Source organism: Trichosurus vulpecula, chromosome 1 (genome assembly GCF_011100635.1).
Source record: "Trichosurus vulpecula isolate mTriVul1 chromosome 1, mTriVul1.pri, whole genome shotgun sequence".
NCBI classification, from domain to species: domain Eukaryota; kingdom Metazoa; phylum Chordata; class Mammalia; order Diprotodontia; family Phalangeridae; genus Trichosurus; species Trichosurus vulpecula.
In genome coordinates, this window is record NC_050573.1 from 42528496 (window position 1) to 42552375 (window position 23880).

The window sequence follows — 23880 nt, forward strand, 5'->3', positions numbered from 1 at the left end:
GGAGGAAGGAAAGGAGGGAGGGAGGGAGGAAGGAAGGAAGGAAGGAAGGAAGGAAGGAAGGAAGGAAGGAAGGAAGGAAGGAAGGGAGGGAGGGAGGGAGGGAGGAAAGAAGGAGGAAGGAAAAAAGCAGCTGAAAATGGATGGAAAGATGGAAAAGGGAATTACCCACAAAAGGGGAGGGGCATGGTAGATAGAGCCCAAAGAATAAGGAATGGAATGAAATACTTGATGCTAGAAAGGTCATCATAGACAGAGTACTAGACTTGGAATCATAGAATCACACCTTGAGAGCTAGAAATAGATTTCAGAGGCCAACCTCTTCATTTTACAGAAATGGAAACTGAGTCCCAGGGAGGTTAAAAAACAACTTGCCCAAGGTCACATAGGTAGTCATAATCACAAGTGGGATTTGAACCCAGCCCCTCTGACTCTGGAGGCATCCCAAAAGGCCTTGCATTCAAATTCTGACTCCAGTACTTATTAGTTGTATAACCATGGGCGAGTAACTTAACCTCCAGTCTTCTCATCTCTAAAATATGTATGATGATTTGTGTACTGCCTGTCTTAGGTGGTTATCATGAGGAAAGTGCTTTGTCAATCTTAATTACTACGGGAATGATATGGCATTGTATTATAATAGGATGAGTGCTGGTATTGGGATCAGAAAACCTAAGTGACAATCCCTTCTTTGCCAGTTACTACCCTTGGGTAGGTTACATAATTAAGTTCATTTCAATAAACATTGATTAAGCCCCTATTAAGTGCACGGCACTATTCTAGGCACTGGGGATACCAAAAAAGCAGCCTTCCCTCAAAGGGCTTCCATCCCACTTAATTACTGTGGGCTTCATTTTTCCAAATGAGGGAATCAGATTCAGGAGCCTCCATTTCAGCTTTCAGCCTATGAACCAGATGCTTTGGGAGACTTTTGCTATAGTCACAGGCTTTAAGGTGTATCCTCTCTACAATCTCAGGACCGTGTTTTAAGAGTTTTCCACTGTCGCTGATAGATAACTTCACCCAACCTATTTAAAAAGACAAAATGTACCTGTAGCAGACTTAATTCTATTAAAATATTCACCAAAAACAACAAAAAAACTCTACTCTTGGTTAGAGAGGTCCCTGTGCATCCTCCTGCGTGGAGTTCAACATCTGGACATTTGGGAATCCAAGCCCTGCCTGGAAGTCCCATATTCATTTGCTGGCAAGGAAAGAGAGCATTTATTAAATGCCTACTATATGCCAGGCACTATATTAAGCACTTTACAAATAATGTCTTATTTTTTATCTTCACAGAACCCTGGGAGATAGGTACTACTATTATCCCCATTTTAAAAAGCAGGAAATTGAGGTAAACAGAGATTATGTTACTTGCCCAAGGTCACACTAGTGACCTAGTAAGTATGTCAGGGTACATTTCAATTCAGGTCTTCTGACTCCAGGCCGTGCTCTGCACAATGTGCCATCTAGCTACCTCAGGGTGAACACTTTGCTGTGCCCTATAATTTACAATTATCTAAGGGAGCCTTCTCAGAACTGAATCTGTCCGTCCAGCCTTGGGTGTATGGGAGTTTCAGTGATGGGTCCCAAATCATAGGATTTAGACTTGGATTGGAAATTATGTAGTCCAACCACACATTTTACAAATGAGGAAACTGAGACCTAGAAAACTTAAGCAAGGTGACCAAGCTCACTTGTGTTATAAGCAACAGATTGAATTTTAATTAGGCCCTCTGACTAGAAAGCAGCTAGGTAGCACCATAGTGCACAGAACACCAAGCCTGGAGTCAGGAAGACTCCTCTTCTTGAGTTCAAATCCAGCCTCAGACACTTACTAGCTGTATGACCCTGGCTGAGTCACTTAACCCTGTTGACCTCCATTTCCTCATCTGTAAAATGAGCTAGAAAAGAAAATGGCAAATACCCCATAGCTAAGAAAACCCCAAATGGGATCATGAAGCATTGAATATGAATGAAATGCCTGAACAACAATAAGTCTGACTATAAATGCAGTACATTTCTAACAGATGAGAAACTCAAGCTCAGTAAGCTTACAGGACCTGACCAAGTTCACACATTCAAAAAATGGCTGGGAAATGCATAAGTAGAAGAATGCTCACCTTAGAGTCAAGAAAATCTGAGTTCAGATACTTATTAGTTCTTTGGCCTTGTCAGTTCATTTAAACTTTCTCAGACTTAGTTTCTTATGGAGACAATACTAGCACCTACCTCCCAGGGTCATTTTGAGGATCAGATGATATAAATTAAGTACAGTGTTTCACAAACCTTAGCCATAGGTTCCTAAAGTGGGCAATACCACCCCATGGGGGGCACTGGAATGATTGGGGGTGCTGTAGTAGCCTCAGGTGCAATTAGGGGGCACTGAATAAAAATAAGGGGGCAGTGGAAGCATAAAGAAAGAAGAGAAGAGAAAAAAAATTTGAAAAACCGTTGGTCCATGTTTCATCTGTTGTGTAACAGAATTAAAGTTGTAGTGATTATATTACTTTCCAAATAAACACACAAAACACAAGTTAAACCAATCAGTGGTCAAGTCCACTAACAGGTCTTAACAGGCCAGTGTTGGCAAGAGAGTGTGTTGTGCATTGTCAGGAAGTCCAGCATGCATCAGCAGAAATATGTGCATGTAATAACTTGTTCACAATACGATACTATATGGCTACATGATACAATATTTTGTCATCAAAACTTCATTGCAGGAAAAAAAATCCACAAATTTACAGTAAATTATTAAATTTAAGATGTGTCATTTTTTAAAAATACATTTCCTGTTTTTTTTAAATGACACAAATCTAATTTAAAGGGTTAAGAAAAGTTGATTTCTAGGGGGTGTGGGGGCATTGAGTAATTTTCTTTTTTGAAAAGGAGGCAGTAGGCCAAATAATTTTGGGAACCTCTACCTTAGGCCATACATAAATGGTAGCTACTATCTATTTGGACCCTGGTTCTCTGATTCCAAACCCATCACCCTTTCCACCATACCTAAGATGAAGATGAATTGAGTATTAGCGAACTATTCACTAGTGAAAAGAAGCTTGCAGAGAACTTGACATATATTGCCTGACTTGAACCTCACAATAACCCTATAAAGCAGGTATTCTGTCTGTTGTTCCCTGTTTTTGAGACAAAGAAGGTGAAGCTTTCGGTGGTTAAGTGACTTGCACGTGGTTAAAAAGCAGGGTTTGAATGTGGATCTCTCCTGACTCTGGGTCTAAGAGTAACATCTTGATTATGAAGTAATCCGACTTCAAAATGAAAACAGGTCGGGACAATTTTTGACCTACCATAACCATTTACTTAGAAAGGGATGCAAACAAAGCCTTCCTGAAGTAACCTAGGCAATCGTCTGCAGCTAGCTGCTAGAAGATTCTCCCCTTCCTTAACCAAAAACAGGAGCCCTTAACACCTTGTAAAAGCAAGGAAATGGATGGAAGGGGAGAAAAGGAAGCAGGCATTGCAAGGAAGCCCATAGCTAGAATCCTCCTAAGCCTAAAGAGGAACCCTGGGCTGCTGGAGCCCAAAGCTCATGCTGAATATTGATTTTCTCTAAAGATGTTTATCATCACTTGGGAAGCAACAGAGTCAGGCAATCTTGGGAATATGACAGAAATGGCTTTTGCTTGTAAGTCGTGAAATGCTAAAAGAGAATAAATGTTTAACTGTAAACATTTGTACTATGCAGGTGGAGAACATAGATTGTCTGTGTATACACAGACATTATGTATTGTAGCACTATAAATAAGGAGGGACCCACTAGCTCTGACACCTACCAACCTAGTGGGGCCATTAACAGTGATGTTAGTTTGTTTGAGTGCACCACCACAAAATTCAGGCCTTTCTCTGCAACATTCTTTGCTGAGATTATATTCAAAGACAAGAAAGGTGGTGATGCTCACTGGATGGGGAGCCAGCCTTGGTGCCAGAGAGACCTGGGCTTAGAGGCTTCCCGGCCTTGTGAACTTGGTAAATTATTTAACATTTTGGGGCCCCCAGCCAACATTCCAATACTATCTAAGTTTCAGAACCAATGAGTTCTCTTTCTGGAACTTCACTCCTCCACTGAAATCTTGGCCTCTGTCTCTATCTCTGGGTCTCTGTTTTTCTGTCTCACACTAGGAAGCTCAGTGATGCTGTGGATAGAGCGCTGGGCCTGTAACTCAGGAAGTTTGTTGTTATTCAGTCATGTCTGACTCTTTGTGGCCCTGTGGACCATAGCATACCAATATAGTCCACAGGGTATTTTTTATTTTGTTTTGGTTGGTTGCTTGGCTGATTTTCATTTGGGTTTTTTTTTGGCGAAGATATTAGAATGGTTTGTCATTTCCTTCTCCAGTGAAGCAAACAGAGGTTAAGTGACACAGCTAGTAGATGTCTGAAGCCAGATTTGACCTAAGGTCTTCCTGACTCCAGGTCCAGTTCTCTAAACCACTGAGCCACCTCACTGCCCCATAGTAGTCAGGAAGCCTTGATTTCAAATCCAGCTTCAGACATTTACTAGCTCTGTCAACCTGGGTAAGTCATGTAATGACTTAAGTCTGCTTAAGTTTCTTCAACTGTACCTCCCAGTATGTTTGTGAAGATCAAATTAGATGAAATGGGATAATATTTGTAAAGCACTTATCACAGTGTCTGACACGTAGTAGGTGCTTAATAATTGTGTGTTTCCTTCTCTCTTTCTGTCTGTCTCTGTCTCTGTCTGTCTCTCTGTCTCTGCCTCTCTCTGTCTCTTTCTCTATCTCTGTCTCTCTGTCTCGCTGTCTGTCTCTGTCTCTCTGTCTCTTGCTCTCTTTTTCTCTCTCTCTTTCTGGATTCATTCTCTATGCAGAAAGTTTTTAAATTCTCAGTCTATATATCAGCTTTCATCTCTGCTGTGAGCTCCAGGCCCCAAATGCCAACTGTCTGCCTGTGTCTCTATGTCTGTCATTATCTCTGTCTCTGGCTCCCTCCCTCTCATGCAAACATGCACACACACACACACACACACACACACACACACACACACACACACACATACACACACACACACACAGCAACAACAAGAACAATAAAGAGAAAAATATTCAATGAATTGGTCAACTACTATGGCCAAAGCGCTGTGATAGTCAGTGGGGGTAAATGGGGGTACAAAGGAGTATAAATCTCCTTCCTACCCATCCACAAGAGGCTAATGATCTATTTGGAAAGACAAATGAATGAACAAATGACTACAGGAATACACAGTGTATATTTGGGACATTATAAAGCAGACCGATCCAGCTGAGGTATGTAGTTTTTGTTGGATAGCCATAAAGAAGGCAGGAAAGAATCAAGCATTTATTAAGCACCTACTGTGTGCCAACACTGTGCCGAGCTCTTGATAAATATTATCTCACTTGATCCTCACAACAGCTCTGGGAGGTAGGTGCTCCTACTACCACAATTTTAGCATTGAGGTCAACAGAGGCTGAATGACACGCCCAAGGTCACACAGCTAATAAGTATCTTAGTCTAGAGCTGAACTCAAGTCTTCCTGATTCCAGGGCCAGCATTCCATCGATTTTGCCAGGAGGTCTTTAAGAACAGCCTGAGAATCGTGAGTTTCATCCTTTGGCAGTGGAGACTAACTGAAGGTTTTTGGACAAAGGAATGATAACACGACAGTGACATTTCTAAGACACTGTTCTATATCACAATGTGTTGTTCAGTCATTTCAGTTGTGTCTGACTCTCCGTGACCCCATTTGGGGTTTTCTTGGCAAAGATACTGGAGTGATTTGCCATTTCCTTCTCCAGCTCATTTTACAGATGAGGAAACTGAGGCAAACAGGGTGAAGTGACTTGCCCAGGGTCATACAACTAGTATGTGTCTGAGGCTGGATTTGAACTCAGGTCTTCCTGACTCCAGGCCAAGTACTTTATCCACTATGGCCACCTACCTGAGCTTATCATGATTATTCTCAAGAAATTCTGTTTAGGGTCAAAGTATTATGAAAGAAGTATTGTATACATGAATTAGTGTCTTTTACACACTCAACATTCTCACCAAACCAATTTGCAATTTCTTAAACACCACAGTCCATCTCCTGCCTCCATGCCTTTGCCTCCCTCTCCCCACATCTTCTATATTCTCTCTCCTCACTCCATCTCTTATATCTACCTACCTTGATTCAAACTTTACTCAGGTACCACCTCCTGCCTTTCTTAATACCCACCACGTTTCTTGATATATATTTTGTATTTAGTATATCAACCATCCCTCCTGCAATAGAATATAAGCCCCTCCAAAGTGAGGACAGTTTTATTTTTGTCTTTGTACATCCAGCACCTAGTCTTGGTAAATACATGCTTATTTAAACTCTGAAATACATTTCTTAGACTAGAAAGAATGCTAAGCATAAAGAAGGAGACATATAAATGCATTTATACCGATATGGCATGGATATGGCGGCAGCCAAGATTATGAAAGACAAGCCAAGAAGTGGCTGGAGTTAATGGGAAATTTTCAAAAAATACGTTGTAAGACTGAGATTCGATGGCCCAGCTTCAGTTCAGCAGCCTTTCTGCAGGTACGTGCAGCAGAGACAGGTATTGATGTCCGTTGCCTCCCCTACGACGTAGCAGCTCATTCTTCCACTTTGGTCCTGTCTGCTTCACCACGTTGGGAAGCAGCCACCGCCACCCCCATCATTAGAACTCTTGCCCATGGAGCATGTTATGCTTCCACAATGTAAACTTGAGTGTTTATTTTGGAAGCCTGGAATCCAGCATTCTCACCCCACTCCTAGTGCCAAGTTCAGCCTTCCTCTGTAGAACCAATTTTCCCTGGGAACATTACCCCCTCTAAATGACTTTTTCCTTAATGTAGATATGAAAACCTAACACCCTCATTAAACAGGAGTCTAAATGAGCACAATGGACTTGTGGCCTCAGCCTTTTTATTCCACGTTGGTAGCTCCTACTCCCAGCCCACATTGGGACAAGATGCCTGCCTCAGTCAACAAGAATCCTCCTATTAATCTGAACTATGAGACGGAAAGAACAATTTGTAGCTTCAGTGCAAAGTGAAGTCCTGAGCAAAATCCAAATGGGGCAAATTCCATTTCAAGAAAATGTGGAACATTCCCTAAGGTGCTTCCTTCAGGCAAGGGAGCTAGGCAGACAGTCTATGCTGATATCACTGCAATTTTTGGTACAGTTGATATCAACACAGCATTCAGTACAAATGCTTATGTGAGGATGGGAATGCTGGTTTGGATTTTGTTTTCCAAAGGCACAAGGGGCTAGTCTTCCATGGTGGTGGTGGGATTTAGTTTAAAGAAGCATTTTAACAGGGCCCTTGTTCTCCTGACTCACTTTTGTCTTCATTTCTCTGGCTTCCTTTAAGACTCAGCTCAAATCCCACCTTCTGTAGGAGGCCTTTACCAGTCTTTCTAGCAATTAATGCCATTCACTTTCAGATTGCCTTCCATCTACTATAAATGTAAATATATCTATATATACATACATGCACATAGATACATATTATGTGTACATAAGTATATGCAAATATATTATATAAAATACTATATAATAGATACATAAATGTATACTATATATTAAAAACTAGGTACAGAGTATGTATATGTGTGTATGTATGTATATACACACATATGTATCTATACATACTATATACTGTATATAAAACACATTAAAAATTAGGTACAGAGTATATATGTGTATATGTGTGTATACAGTGTGTGTATATATATATATACAGAGTATATATATATATATATATAGAGAGAGAGAGAGAGAGTATAAGTATGTATATATATACACACCAAGGATATGTGTGTATATATGTATACTCTGTACCTAGTTTTTTTACATCTTAACTTCTATATACTATATATAAAATATACTACTGTATACTACATATAAAATATATTACAGACTATCTATAAAATATATTAAAAACTAGGTACAGAATATATATATGTGTGTGTGTGTGTATGTGTATGTGTGCCTATGCAGTATGTGTATACATATATACACAGAGTCTATATATGTATATACATAAAGAGAAAGTATAAGTATGTGTATATATATATACAAAGTATATGTGTGTATATACATGTATACTCTGTACCCAGTTCTTTTACATCTTAACTTCCACATTAGAATGGAAGCCCCTTGAGGGAAGGTCTTATCCTTTTGTATCCCTGGCACTTAGCACAGCAGTTGGTACTTAATGCTTAATAAATGCTTATGGACTGACTGACCTAGGTCAGAACTCTTGTAAGCAGGCTGGCTGCTGATGTGGAATTTGCTGCAAAAAAAACAAGTTCCAAGCTAGTGAGTTCTCCAGGTCTTTTCTTGTATCATGAGCATTCTAGAAAAGTTCATGTTTGTGCCCTGGCATGGCAAGTCTAGACGGTGCTTGGCAACCCTTTACTTTACCATCCTCGAATCATCAGAATCAAAGAATCCAAGGGGCCATGTAGTCCATCCATCTCATCTTACAGAGAAGGAAACTGACACCAGAGAAGGAGAATGACAAAGTTTAGGCAAACGGACATTTTCTTAACTTGATATCTAAGGTGCCCAATGGGCATTATCAAAAAGAGATAGAGACATCAGAGACATTGATTGATGGTGTTACCATTTCCCCTGTTCTGAGGCTCTAGTTTCCTTCTCCTGTCCCTCCCCTGCTTTCCCAGGGGAGGAAGAAAATCAGATTCTTATCAGGGGGAGCTGAAGCCTCCTTTTTCTGATCCTGGATGAAGACTACACCCTGGCTCACTACCATCTCCGTGTCCTGGCTCTATTCTTCAACCATTTTGTCCCCTGAGCTCCTTGGCTCTAAGAAGTGAGCCTTTACCTCATCTTGCAGGGAACTGGTCTTCCACTATATTTCCCTATCTCTTCACCATATACCTATTCAAGTACCTAACCTCTTCCCTCCCCAACCCTCATCTCCCCCATACCTTTACTTTCTCCTCTTTATCTGTTGTCTTCCCTTATTAGGCCAGAAGCTCCCTGAAGGGATACACCATCTTGCTTGCTTGTACTGTACCCCAACTCTTACCAAGTCACTCAGCCTCAGTTTCCTCATCTGTAAAGTAGAGATAACAATGGCATCTGCCTTAGGAAGATCACATATAAAACACTTTGCAAACCTCAAAGTGATATATAAATAAATCCTAGCCATCCTCAGGTTCTGGAGGAAAAAATAGCCTTGACCATTGGAGAATGGAGCTTGTATGCCTAGAGTAGAAAGACTAAATTTCTGGAAAAGTCATTAATATCAATCTCTGACCCCACAGGGCCAAGGTGAAGAAAGGCGTGAATATTCTTAGCATCAAGACAAGTGAGCCTCGGCAATGGGACGTCAAGCAGGAGATGGGAAATGGTGGGAAACACTCAACCACCACTGTAATCTGCCAACGGATAGTGTCCAGTTCTAGGAACAGGTAAGAAATGGTGGAAGACATTGTTTACTGGATGAGAGTGGGGGACAAGAATCCTTTGGTTCATTTGGGATGAGGCTCGGCTCACCCCCACCATGACCTTCTTTGATTCTTTATTGATGGGATGAAAGAGGACTCCAATATATACCTTCCCTTAACATAATGCTAACTCCTAAGGCACCTCCTTCCAATAAAAAGATGCTTTCTTTTCTTCAAACATTTTCTTAAGTAAAACAAGCTAGGGCAGTTAGGTATTGTATTGGAGTCAGGAAGACCTGAGTTTCAGTCTTGCTTCAGACACATAGTGGCAAGATGACCTTCAGCAAATCACTTAATTTCTCTGTGCCTCAGCTCCCTCGTCTTTAAAATCAAAGGGTAGAGGGCTTGATGCCCCCAAAGGCCCCTTCCAACAATAAATCTGTGTTTCTCTAGGATGGGATGGTGACCATGGCCAAAAGGGGCTTATTACATGGGTGTGGTTCAGAGCTAGAAGCCTGAAATATTTGAGGCTATGTCCCTCTGCCGGTCCTAGTGTGAAAGGAAGCAGGGATCGACCTACCCCACCTCAATTAATGTATTACGGTTCATAAGATCATAGATTTAAACTTAGAAGTGATCTTCAAGTTCATTTGTCCCAGCTTACTTGTTTTTTCAGATGAGGGGAAAAAAACTAAGGCGCTAAATTAAGTGACTTGGCCAAGGTCACACAGCTAGTAAGTAGCATAGCTGAGATTTGAATCCAAGTCCCTGACTCCAAATCTAGTATTGTTTCCAGTGCACAATGCTACCTCCTGGAAACCTTGTTGCTACTGTTAGCAGCTATGATGTCTACCTAACTCCAAACATTTTCTTTAGGGGAACCCTAGGATCTGAACCCACATGGCCCAGAAAAGCTTGCCATAACAAGAAACCCAATATTCTCAGCACATTATACTCATTTATTCCAATGATTCCATCCTCCACTCTAAGAGGCTTGAGTTAGGACTTCTATTAACCACTGCTTAGCAGAGCTATTAAACTCACAGCCTGCAAATCTGGAGGCACTTATGGTAACTACAGGACCATCTGGTGATCTGTAACAGGGCGGCTTACTTTCCGATGATAAAACCGGTTGGTTTGGGCTTCAGAAGTAGGAGGCAGTATTAAGGATGTTCCATCTCATTTGCCAAGCTTTTTTTTTCTTCCTGATGCTCCATGTTTGCTGCGCACATTTTGACCCAATTTCTTTGCAAATATGTCATAACTCATTTGTTTTCCTAAATCACCGGTGACCCCTTCTACAAGGGAAAAAGAAAAAAAAGGTCTTGAATCCTTAGGCAAAGTTCTAACAGGATCTGTGATCTTGTTGATCTGGGTAAACCGTAGGTTGGAGCAGATCGAAGCTCACCTCTGCCTTCTTACCCTATGTAGCTCTTTTCCATGTCTTCCTGGGAATGGACAGGGCACGGGAGGTGCTGGGAGCCTTCCTCTTAACATTACATGGGTGCCAATGGAATACACAGGGCTGTGACTGATTTATCCTTCAATCCTGCTATATAACATCTTATGGTAGAGAAGGGATGGGGTCAAGTAATTGAGGAACTATGACATTGTATATGTAAGATTGTGTTTCTAGGAAACCGTGGAAAAGACCATACTCTATTGTGCACACACACCTTAATATGGTGCCCTTCACCCAAAGCTTATGCTAATTCTGCAATTATCTCATATTTATGTCGTCATTCAGTTGTTTTAGTAGCATCTGACTCTTTGTGACCCCAGTTGGGGTTTTCTTGGCAAAGATACTGGAGTGGTTTTGCATTTTCTCCAGCTCGTTAACAGATAAGGAAACTGAGGCAAACAGAGTTAAGTGACTTGCCCAGTGACACACAGCTAGTAAGTATCAGAGGTCAAATTTGAACTCAGGTCTTCCTGACCCCAGCCTTAATGCTCTATCTACTGTGCCACCTAGCTGCCCATTTATTTGGTACATATCTTACATTTACGTATCTGTGCATATGTTATTTTTCCTCAATAGACTATAAGTTCATTAAAGATTGGTATGGTTCATTTTCATCTTTAAATCTCATCCGCCAACCCACTTCCTGGCACACACTAGGTGTTTAATAAATGCTTGTTCAAGGAATGGATGAATTTAGATATGTAAGAGACCTTAGAGATGATTTAGCTCTACCCTGCCCATTTTACAAAGACCCTGAAGACCCAAGGTTAAACTCTCTGCCTGAGATCATACAGATACCAAGTGGTAGAGCTGGAATTGGAACCCAGGTCTTCTGGATCCAAGACCAAGTCCCAGAATCATGGATTCATGGAGACACAAAGTTTGGAATTCGAACCAACCCCGTCATTTTACAAATGAGCGAACTGAGTTCCAGAGAAGAGCCCAGAGTTAATAAGTCACTAAGCAAAGACTTCAAATTGGATAGTTTGACTATAAATCTTGTCAAAGGGCTGCACTCGAGGACTTAGAGAGCCACATGTGGCCTCAAGGCCACAGGTTGCCCACCCCAGCACTAAAGCATGTTTCTTTTTTTTTTTTTTTTTTTTGGAGAGGGGAGGCAGGGCAATTGGGGTTAAGTGACTTGCCCAAGGTCACACAGCTTGTAAGTTTGTCAAGCGTCTGAGGCCAAATTTGAACTCAGGTCTTCCTGACTCCAAGGCCAGTGCTCTACTCACTGTGCCACCTAGCTGCCCCTTTCTTTTCTTTTCTTTTCTTTTTTTTTTAACCATGTTTCCTTATATGGAAAAGAAGCCAGCTGTAAACCATAGCTTTCTATTAAAAAGCAAAAACATCTGGTATCCTGACCAGCTTGCTGATTGAATCCATCAAAAACAGATAACATCATATCTAGTAGAATTTTCACAGTTTTGCAGGGAGGAAAGGCATGATTGAAAGGAAATGAATGACTGAGGCTGCTTAAAAAAAAATAAAAACAACCATCTTGAAAGGGAAGTGGGGTTCAAGAAGTAAGTTGTAAGGAAGGCTGCCTGTATTTATATCTATGGACTACAACAGTCAGGTTATCAAAACCCCAATTAAATCTGCTTAATCCAATTTGCATAAAGTCTAATTAACCCACAAAAATTTTAGCCTGATTATGCAAATAAAAGTGAATGTGTTAATTAACGGAAATTGAATTTATGTATGTAAATAGTCCTTCCTTTAGGTAGTAGGGCAGGATTGAGAGGGAGAGAAAATTAAGGATTGCAAGGAGCAGACCTGAAGAATTCTGTGGGCAATTTGGCAGCTGCCCCTTCAGTCACGTCAATGTGAGGTTGTGACAGAGTGGGTCCTGAGTGAGCATCCTGAAGGGGATTTTTCTGCGGCAGTTCCCTTTTGGTGCAGAAGTCACGGATGCCATCACATCAATCAAATCTGCCAAAGAATCATAGCCCTCAATGTTGAAATCATTATGTGGTTCTCTTTGTCTGCTCAGAGGAACTTAATACTCAAGTTGGATGTTATTGGCAGTGGGGGACAGGGAGCTTTCTGGAGCCCTGTGTCAGATCTGAAGATATACTAAATCTGGAGATCTCCCTTAGAGATGTTGATGATTGACATTAATGGTCTCAATGATCAGGACAATTCATGTTCTATGAATTAGAATGAGAGCCTTGGCCCATCACTCTCTAGTAGGTGAGTTATAGACCCACCAGTATGAAGAGGGTATAAGCTTCTTAAGATGATAGCTGGGAAACTGATAGATAGATTTAGATGATATAGTCTAGGGGTTCTTAACCTGAAGTCCATGATCCAATAGGAAATTTTAGAGGGATCTAGGTGTGAACTTGAAGGGGGAAATTTTATATCTTTATTTTCATCATCTCTAATTGAAATTTTGCCTTTCCCTCAATTATTTATTAGTCAATAGTCTATAAATGTATATTAAGTGCCTACTATGTGTCAGGCACTGTTAAGTGCTAGATAGCCAAGAAAAAGAAAAATAGTCCCTGCCCTCAAGGAAGTTACACTCTAATGAGGGAAAACAGCCCACGAAAGGAAAGTGTAAAATAGGTAGAGGGAGGGGCACCACGGGGTACCTGGTATGGGGACATGATGCTTGAGGATTCAAAACCTAGCAGAGCAGCTAATGCCAAAAATGAAGAGTCTGAAATTTAAAAATTTTTAAACATGATTCATTTGAAAAGGATGGGGTCCTTCTCAAATCATGAAGATAAAATATTTGTAAAGAGCTTAGCACAGTACCTGGCACAAAATAGGTATTTGCTAGTGCTCCTTCTTTCTTTCCTTTCCTCCTTTTTTTCTGTGTCCTTCTCCCTCCTACAGTAAATAAACAGCATGGGGAATAATACAGACCAGATTCCAGACTGGAGAGCAGAACATTGGGAAGATATATAGTACCCTAGTCATTGAGGGTTGAGGTACAGACCAAAATGGTTTGGGAAGAGAAATCAAATTCATGAGCATGAGTGAATGGTGCAGGAGATCAAAGCTTCAGTTGTTAACATAACCTTCTGGATTGTCTAAGTGTGGAAACCAACACAGGATGACAGGGAACTTCCTAGGCTTCATGGTTACCATGTTGCTGGGTACCACAGATACTCCAAAGCACCCTCCCCCATCCAGCTGTGTCTCCTTATGGAAACCAAAGGGGTCTATCTGAACCAAAACTGTATCCTGGCTGAATATTTTTTCCATGCTATTGTTAAGTAAACTTATTTTGGTTGAAAGCTATTTTTTTTTAATTTAAGAAAGGGATTCTGAGAAAGGGACCCATAAGTTTTACCAGACTGCCAAAGGGCTTCGGGTGACACAGATTAAGACCATTTGGACTAGTCCAACCCGCTCATTTTACAGTTGAAGAAACTGAAACCCAGAGGGGTAAAGTTGTGCATGTTTCTGATAAGGGACAAATCTGGAATGCGACCAGATGACAGAATTAGTGCTTTTGGAGACGGGAAGGAAAGAGAAAGTCTCACTGTAAATGATTCATTTGTTTAAAAAAAATTTCCTCCCTCCACCAATACATAAAGAATGGAAGCTCCATGAGGGCACAAACTGTTTGTGATTTGTCTACAAAGCTTAGCGGAAAGACCTCTGTAATTAGAGTCTTTCTGTGGGACTGCTCTGTGCCTCCGTTTCTTTTTCCTATAAAATGCAGATAAGAATATCACCTTCCCCCCAGGGTTGTTGTGCAGATTAAAGGAGATAACGTATGTGAAGTATTTTGCAAACCTTAAGGTGTTATATAAATGATACTACTACTACTACTACTACTACCACTACTACTACTATTCTACTACTACTACTCCACTACTACTACTACTTTTACTACTACTACTACTCTACTACTACTACTTTTACTATTACTACTACTACTACTACTCTACTACTACTATTACTACTACTATTACTATTACTACTACTCTACTACTACTACTGCTACTGCTACTACTACTACTATTACTACTACTATTACTACTATTACTCTACTACTACTACTACTACCACTACTACTACTCTACTACTACTGCTGCTACTACTATTACTACCACTACTACTACTCTACTACTACTGCTACTACTACTACTATTACTACTACTACTACTACTATTATTACTACTACTACTACTACTACTACTACTACTACTACTACTCTACTGCTGCTGCTATTACTAATCTACTACTGCTACTACTACTCTACTACAATACTCTACTATTCTTTCTCATCCACCTCCATCAAAATCTCTCCATCATAAATCTCATTATTTCAGACTCTTCTTAATTCTAAGTTAAAATCCTAGATAAGGTGAGAGGCTATATGGTTTAGTGGATGACATGCTTATCTTGGAATCAGGGAAACCTAAGTTTAAAGCCACCAGATATCTGCTAGATGTGTGAGCATCGGCAAGTTACTTAATCTTTCTCCATCTCAGTTTCCCCATTTGTAAAATAGGGACAATGATACCTATCGTATCTGCTCGGTGTGGTTGTTGGGAGATACAAATGAGATAATGTATGTAAGGTACCCTGCTAACTTTAAAACTAATTCAGCAAGCACTTATTAATCACTTATGGAGCTTATATTCCACTGTAGGGAAATGGGAGGGAGAATACTAACAACTAAGGAGCCCAGGAAAGGTTCCATGTAAGAGGTACTCTCAAGCTGCATCTGGAAGCTAGTTAGGGATTCTAAGAGGCTGAGATGAGAAGGGAGAATATTCCATACATGTTAGACATCCCACGCACCTCCTTAGATGGAGATGGAATGTCACGTATAGGAGAGTGCAGCTAGAACATCGAGCGAGATTGAAAAATAATTTAAAATCAGTCTGGAAAGATAAGCTGAAACAAGATTGAGGAGGGTTTTAAGTGCCAAGCAGAGGAGTGTGTTTTTTATCTTGGAGGTAATAGGGAGTCACTGAAACTTCTTGATGAGGGGAGTGACACAGTAAGATCTGTGCTTTAAGGATTCTAATTCACCAGCTGTGCAGAGGTTGTATTAGACAGGACAAAGCCCATTAGGCTATTTCAATAGTCCAGGTGAAAAGTGTGAGGTTTTGAATTTGAGTAATGGGAATGAAAGGAAGAGAACACCTATCTGGAGAGGTGTTTTGCAGATACAAGTGGCAGGATTTGTCAATCGATTGGATGAAAAGGATGAATGAGAGGGGAAAATTGAAGATAACACCCAGCCTACAAAGCTGGGTGACCAGAAAGATGGTGGAAGAAAGAGGGAAGCTGGGAAGAAGGCTGAGTCTCAGGAAAACATAATGAGTTCCACTTTGGACAGTTCCTATAGGACAAGATTTCAAAAGAGTGAGGAGGGCTGAATATATAGATCTACATAACAATAATTGAACTCTTGGGAACCAGTGAGATCACCAAGGTAGAGTTTGTAGAGAGAAGAACCCTCTTAGGTCCCAGCACAGAGCCCCATGTTCCTATTATGTATTGAGGGCAGGACCTGGAGGATGCATGTCTTCAACAAAGGATACTAAGAAGGAATTGTCATGCAGGAGCCAGGTAATGGTGATGGTGATGGCAGAGTGGAGAAAGACTATTCAAGAAGGGAGTTGCTGGTAATCTTGGTAAAATGGTGGTATTTGGAAAGCCATATTGCAGTGGAGAGAACACGAGTACACAAGCTTTTGGGTGTTTCGCTAGGTTTTTGTTTGTTTTTGCTCTATGAGTTTAACTGTGAAACAAAGACAAAATATAGGAAACCAGCTTACAGTGATAACAGGGTCAAGTGAAGTTTGTTTTGTTTTGGTCTGTTTCAAGGATGAGAGAATGTAGGTATATTTATAAAAAGGGAAGGAGTAGGTTTTTTTCCTCTCCTTTTCTGCCTTCCTTATTGCTAAGGCAGGGGAGGGAACTCAACCATCTCAAGAGTCCACTTCAAGCCCTAGCAAAAACTGGCAACATCACATCTTGTTAGATCTGTGTGAGGGGAAACCACCCAGGGTAGCAACAGATGATGCCTCCTTGGCCAGTGTTAGGCCCTGCAGCCACCTTGACCAAAAGGGGGGAATGCTGGAGCACCCCTGAGACTACATGCCCATCGCCACTCTAAGTCTATGTCACTCTGATCCTATGATAATAGGCTAACCTAAATACCCAGATGATTGGTAAATAGGGTAAATGGATGGAGAAGATATATCCAGTTCCTCTCGCGTTACCTATGGTGGGCAACTCTCTATTCTATTTCTATCTAGGACAACCCTGTTTTGTATTAGAGAAAGTACAGAGTTCACACTGAGTAGGAAGCTGGCCAAATCCAGGCAAAAACGCCCCTTGATAGACTGGGTACTTGTCATCCATTGGAAGAAATTTCAGAATGCAGTTATGATGGGGTTCCTGCATTGTCCTGGGTTCTTTTTCCTACTCTAACTGCCAGGTCTCCTGGCAGATAGATAGGTGGTGCGGTAGAGAGACTTGGAGTCTGGAGGACATGAGTTCAAATCCTGCTTCAGACAATTAATAGCTGTGTGACTCTGGTAACCTCTTGTCTGTCTCAATTTCTTCACCTGTAAAATAAGGATGGAGGATGATAATAGTGACTACATCCCAGGGTTGTTGTAGGGATAAAAATGAGATGGTGTTTGTAAGATACTTTGTAAATTTAAAATGTTATGTAAACATTAGTTATTATTGTCATTATTATGATTGACTTGACTTGAAGGCCATTACACTATCCACTATGACCCACTGCTCTCTTTCCATATCTGTTTCTGCCTAGTGTCAAATGAGGGATCTTTCACAGAGTAGATAAATATTTATGTCAATTCAATACATTCAATAAGCATTTATTAAGTGTCTACTTTGTGCCAGGCATGTGCTAAGCACTGGGGATACAAAAAAAAAGACAGTTCCTGCCCTCCAGGAACTCGTAATCTAATGGGAGAAGACAACACACAAAAGGAAGCTGGGTTAAAACCAAGCAGGACTTTAGGTGGAAAGTGGAATGAGTTCAAATCCTGTCAGAAAAGGAAGGTTTGGGGAGGAGATAACTGCTCCACTCCTCAGCCCTCCAATCAAAGGTGAGAGGAGACTGAAGGGAGAGTAGGAAGGTGTTGAGTATCCCAGGCTTGATTTAAAGCATCATGGCAATGAGATTAGAAGTGATCATCTCATGCTAGGAGGGTCCTCTTATTCCGTGGAGTTGAAACCCAGCAGAGCTGCAGATGGAAAGTGGAGCTAGGAGTACTTCAGGAACCAACCTCTGGGGCATCCATCAGAAAAGCTGTGTGTGCTGTGAATGAAAGCATCATATCAGATAATATATGCAAAGCCCTTCCCAAACTTCACTATATAAATGTTAGCTCTTATTATTGCTAATTAAGAAACTGTTAATGAATGGAGTCCTTTTGGATGGATGGATAGATGGATGGACAGATGGATGGACAGATGGATGGACGGATGGATGAATGGGTGGATGGGTGGATGGATGAATGGACAGATGGGTAGGTGGGTGGATGGATGGGTGGATGGATGGATAGATGGATAGACAGATGGATAGATGGGACACTTTTGAAAGCCCCTTATCATTTGGGGATACAAATACAAGCAAGCTAGATAGCTCCTACCTTCAAAGATTTTATTTTTTTCATAGGAGAAGACAACACATATAGGGGAGTAGGGGCACCCCTATATGTGACTCTAGTAGACTCTAGTCTTTCCTAATCAGTCTTTACCACAGTAGAGGAGAGGGAAGTCCCTGGGATGGTGATTGGAGTCATAAAGAAATTAATTGATCCCTCTTTTTCAGGAACGAGAGGATTTCCCGAGTTAGATATTGAAAGATGGTGAGAGAGGAGGTGGGAGGGAGGGAGGAGTAAGGTTGAGAAGGGAAGGTATGTGCAGCATGCTGCATGTCACAGAGATGGCCAGGAGGTGGCGAAGTGAGCCTGGGTTCAGGAAACACATGATAAACACTCATCAGTCAGATCTTTGGGGTTCCAGGGGAGTAAAAGTGAAAATTGGAGTAGGATCAATAGGGCATAGGGATGGCAGGGAGGTGACTAACTAGTGGTCACAGGTGTAATAGTAAAAGATCTCTATTTGGAGCCAGAGAATCTGGGTTCACATCCTGCTCCTGCTACATAACATCTGTGTGACCTTGGGCAAATCACGGCCTCTCTGAGCTGGCTTTCCCTTCTGTATAGTGAGATAATCCTCTAAGGTTCCTTCTAGCTCTATACAAATCCTTGTTTGTGCAAGCCTTAAGTTTGGAGGGTTTTTTATTCTTGCTGTTTTCTTAAAAACAAGTCAAGCTCCTGGGGGCAGAGCCAAGATGGCGGCAGGTAAGCAGGGACTAGAGTGAGCTCCATACCGAGTCCCTCCAAAAACCTATAAAAAATGGCTCTGAACCAATTCTAGAATGGCAGAACCCACAGAACAGCAGAGGGAAGCAGGGCTCCAGCCCAGGACAGCCTGGATGGTCTCTGGGTGAGGTCTATTCCACATGGAGCTGGGAGCTGGGAACGGAGTGGAGCAGAGCCCAGCCTGAGCGGTGTGGACCATCCAGACCAGAAGCTGGGTGGAGGGGGCCCTAGCGCCCTGAATATGTGAGCTGTGGCAGTTACCAGACCCCTCGACCCACAAACACCAAAGACTGCGGAGAAGGTTAGTGGGAAAAGCTGCTGGAGTGGAAGGAGTTCGTGGTTTGGCTTCCAGCCCCGGGGGCAGCGGAGGTGGGGCAGCTACAGCTGTTGTTACTTCCTGCTTCAGGCCCACCTGGTGGGAGGAATTAAGTGGCGGATCAGAGCAGGAGTGAACAGCCTGCCGAAGATCTAAGCCCAGTCTGGGTTGGGGGTTGGGGAAGGAGCAGTGCTGGTGTGGCAGAGCTGGCACCTCCCCCCCAAACGTGGAACATAGAACTCTTTAGTCTACAAGCAGTAATACCCCACTGAAAAACTCAAGGGTCAAGTTAGTTGGTTGAGAATATGGCCAGGCAGCGAAAACGCACCCAGATTCAGTCTCAGACTTTGGATTCTTTCTTTGGTGACAAAGAAGACCAAAACATACAGCCTAAAGAAGACAACAAAGTCATAGAGCCTACAACAAAAGCCTCCAAGAAAAACATAAACTGACCCCAGTCCATAGAAGAACTCAAAAAGGAGTTGGAAAAGCAAGTTAGAGAAGTAGAGGAAAAATTGGGAAGAGAAATGAGAAGGATGCGAGAAAACCATGAAAAACAAGTCAATTACTTGCTAAAGGAGACCCAAAAAATACTGAAAAATACACTGAAGAAAACAACACCTTAAAAAACAGACTAACTCAAATGGCAAAAGAGCTCCAAAAAGCCAATGAGGAGAAGAATGCCTTGAAAGGCAGAATTAGCCAAATGGAAAAGGAGGTCCAAAAGACTACTGAAGAAAATACTACTTTAAAAATTAGATTCAGAGCAAGTGGAAGCTAGTGACTTTATGAGAAATCAGGATATTATAAAACAGAACCTAAGGAATGAAAAAATGGAAGACAATGTGAAATATCTCCTTGGAAAAACCACTGACCTGGAAAATAGATTCCAGGAGAGATAATTTAAAAATTATTGGACTACCTGAAAGCCATGATCAAAAAAAGAGCCTAGATACCATCTTTCAAGAAATTATCAAGGAGAACTGCCCTGATATTCTAGAGCCACAGGGCAAAATAGAAATTGAAAGAATCCATCGATCACTTCCTCAAATAGATCCCAAAAAGAAATTTCCTAGGAATATTGTCGCCAAATTCCAGAGCTCCCAGATCAAGGAGAAAATACTGCAAGCAGCCAGAAAGAAACAATTTGAGTATTGTGGAAACCCAATCAGAAAAACCCAAGATCTGGCAGCTTCTACATTAAGAGATCGAAGGGCTTGGAATACGATATTCCGGAGGTCAATGGAGCTAGGATTAAAACCTAGAATCACCTACCCAGCAAAACTGAGTATCATGTTCCAAGGCAAAATATGGACTTTCAATAAAATAGAGGACTTTCAAGCTTTCTCAGTGAAAAGACCAGAACTGAATAGAAAATTTGACTTTCAAACACAAGAATCAAGAGAAGCATGAAAAGGTAATCAAGAAACGGAAATTGCAAGGGACTTACTAAAGTTGAACTGTTTTGTTTACATTCCTACATGGAAAGATGATGTGTATGATTCATGAGACCTCAGTATTAGGGTAGTTGAAGGGAATATGCCATATATATATATTTATATATATATATATATATATATATATATATATATATATACATATATATATATACATATATATGTGAATGCGTATGTATGTATATATCTATGTGTATATGTATGTATGTGTATGTATGTATATATATATGTGTGTGTGTTTTTTATATATATATATATATATATATATATATATATATATGTAAAAGAGAGAGAGCAGACACAGGATGAGTTGAAGATGAAGGGAAGATATATAAAAGAAATAAAATGAAATTAAGGGATGAGAGAGCAACATACTGAGAGAGGGAGATAGGGAGAGATAGAATGGGGTGGATTATCTCACATAAAGGTGGCAAGAGGAAGCAATTCTGTGGGAGGAGGGGAGAGGGCAGGTGAGGGGGGAATGAGTGAACCTTGCTCTCATAGGATTTGGCCTGAGGAGGGAATACCATACATACTCAGTTGGGTGTCCTACCCCACAGGAAAGAAGAGGGAGGAAGATAAAAAAAAATAAAAGGGGGGGGGGATGATGGAGGGGAGGGCAGATGGCGGTGGAAGTAATCAAAACAAACACTTTGGAAGGGGGACAGGGTCAAGGGAGAAAATTCAATAAAGCGGGATGGGTTGGGAGGGAGCAAAATGTAGTTAGCCTTTCACAGCATGAGTATTGCCGAAGGGTTATACATAATGACACATGTGTGGCCTAGGTTGAATTGCTCGACTTCTTGGGGAGGGTGGGTGGGAAGGGAAGAGGGGAGAGAATTTGAAACTCAAAGTTTTAAAAACAGATGTTCAAAACAAAAAAAAGTTATTGCATGCAACTAAAAAATAAGATACACAGGCAATGGGGCGTAGAAATTTATCTTGCCCTACAAGAAAGGAAGGGAAAAGGGGATGAGAGGGGAGGGGGGTGATAGAGGGGAGGGCTGACTGGGGAACAGGGCAACCAGAATATACACCATCTTGGAGTGGGGGGGAGGGTGGAAATGGGGAGAATATTTGTAATTCAAACTGTTGTGAAAATCAATGCTGAAAACCAAATATGTTAAATAAATAAATTTAAATTAAATTAAAAAAAAAAACAAGTCGTACCTGTAACGCTTTTATAACCTTGAGACCTTCTTACATTCAGTCCTCATATTTGCACTTACCTAGATACTGGAGAGTTAGGTGGCAAAATGGATAGAGCACTAAGCCTGGGGTCAGGCTTATCTCCCTGAGTTCAAATCCAGTCTCAGATACTTAGTAGTTATGTGACCCTGGGCAAGTCGCTTAACCTTGTTTGCCTCAGTTTCCTCCTCTGTCGAGTGAGCTGGAAAAGGAAATGGCAAGTGACTATAGTATCTTTTTCCAAGAAAACCCCAAATAAAAGTCAGACAGTACTGAAACCACTGAACAACAAAGATTCTGTATCATGGCCCTGCTCTTGATGGTACTTAGTACCCAGATACCCTTTGAAGAGGTAGGAAGGGATTAATTTCTTTCATTAGTCTCACAGAATGTCTTGCATGCCCGTGGCTCCCTATTACCACCAGGATCAAATTAAAACTCCTTAGTCGGCATTTAAAGATCTTTATCACCTGTCCTTCCTAGCTTTCTAGTATTCATACACATCACTTCCCTCCATACACTCTGGTCCAGCTATACTGGCCTCCTTCCTGTTCCTCACATGCACTGACTGCTCCTTCCTTGTGAGCTCCCTCCCCCATGTCTGAAGCACTCCCGATCTCCCAGAATCCTGCTTCCTTGGAGACCCAGATTAACTAATACCTTGTGCAAGAGACTTTCCCCTATTTCCCTGGCTGTTAGTGACTGTTTAGTAGGGGCTATTTGATTGACACAGGGAACCCTTGAAAGAGGAAACTCCCTTTACTACTGCAGGTTGGCACCTTATATGAAATATACACTCTTAGAGAGTAGCCCAAATCACTGAGAACCTAAGTGACTTGCCCAGGATCACACAGGCAGTATGTGTTAGAGAGTCAGAACTTGAACCCAGGTCTTTCTAGCTCTGAAGCCAGCTCTCTATCTGTTATGCTACAGTTGCCTGAATTGGAAGAAAAAGAAAAAAGAGAAGAAAAGATGAAAAGAGCCGGGAAAGGGAGGGGGGAATAGAGGGGAGGAAGGGGAGGGGAGGGAACGGAAGGCAAGGGGAGGGGAGGGAACGGAAGGCAAGGCAAGGAAAGGAGTTTTTCGTACCCTAGTTTGTGAATATGTTTGTTCCTCTTTGTAAATGGGCACTGGATGGGAAAAGATGGTGAGCTAATGAATTGCTCAACAAGATAAGGGACCCTGGCTTTACTACCTCCTGGAACTGCATCCTTTATACACAGTGTCTAGATTAGGTTTGGAGGCCTTGTTAGGAAAACTGTCAGACAGAAAAGCTGCTTAGATGTCACACTTGATCCCTATGGCCCTAAACCTTGGAGAGGCCTGTGGGCTTATGGTCCTGCAACCATCTGTCTGATAAGCCCCTCAAACCCAGGAACAGAGTTTGCATCTGGTATGCATGCAGCCCGGACGGTGTCACATTTAATATTTGGTCCCTCAGATTAATTTTTCAACAGAATGAGCATCTCAACAGTCATGCAAAATGAGCTAACAACATAGAGGATTGTACTTTATATTAACAGGATGTAAGACAAACATAACAATTAACATTCTGCCCAGATCCTCCCTCCATCAGTGCCATATGACTATAAGTGATTCAGGCATGAAACAAAATACCTCTGTGGCTGCAGGAGGGGAAGCAAAGTATGTGAACAGCATGTGTTAAACAGGACCACACTTTG

General features: G+C 41.4%; 1 protein-coding gene across 1 annotated transcript in view; it reads left to right on the top strand.

The window, feature by feature from the left end:
* Window positions 1–23880, top strand: part of TMEM132C (transmembrane protein 132C) — a 537194-nt gene that overhangs the window by 308299 nt on the left and 205015 nt on the right. The window contains exon 3 of the mRNA XM_036734208.1: window positions 9305–9451. Within this exon, the coding sequence (XP_036590103.1) occupies window positions 9305–9451 (147 nt within the window). The remainder of the gene's footprint in view (window positions 1–9304; window positions 9452–23880) is intronic.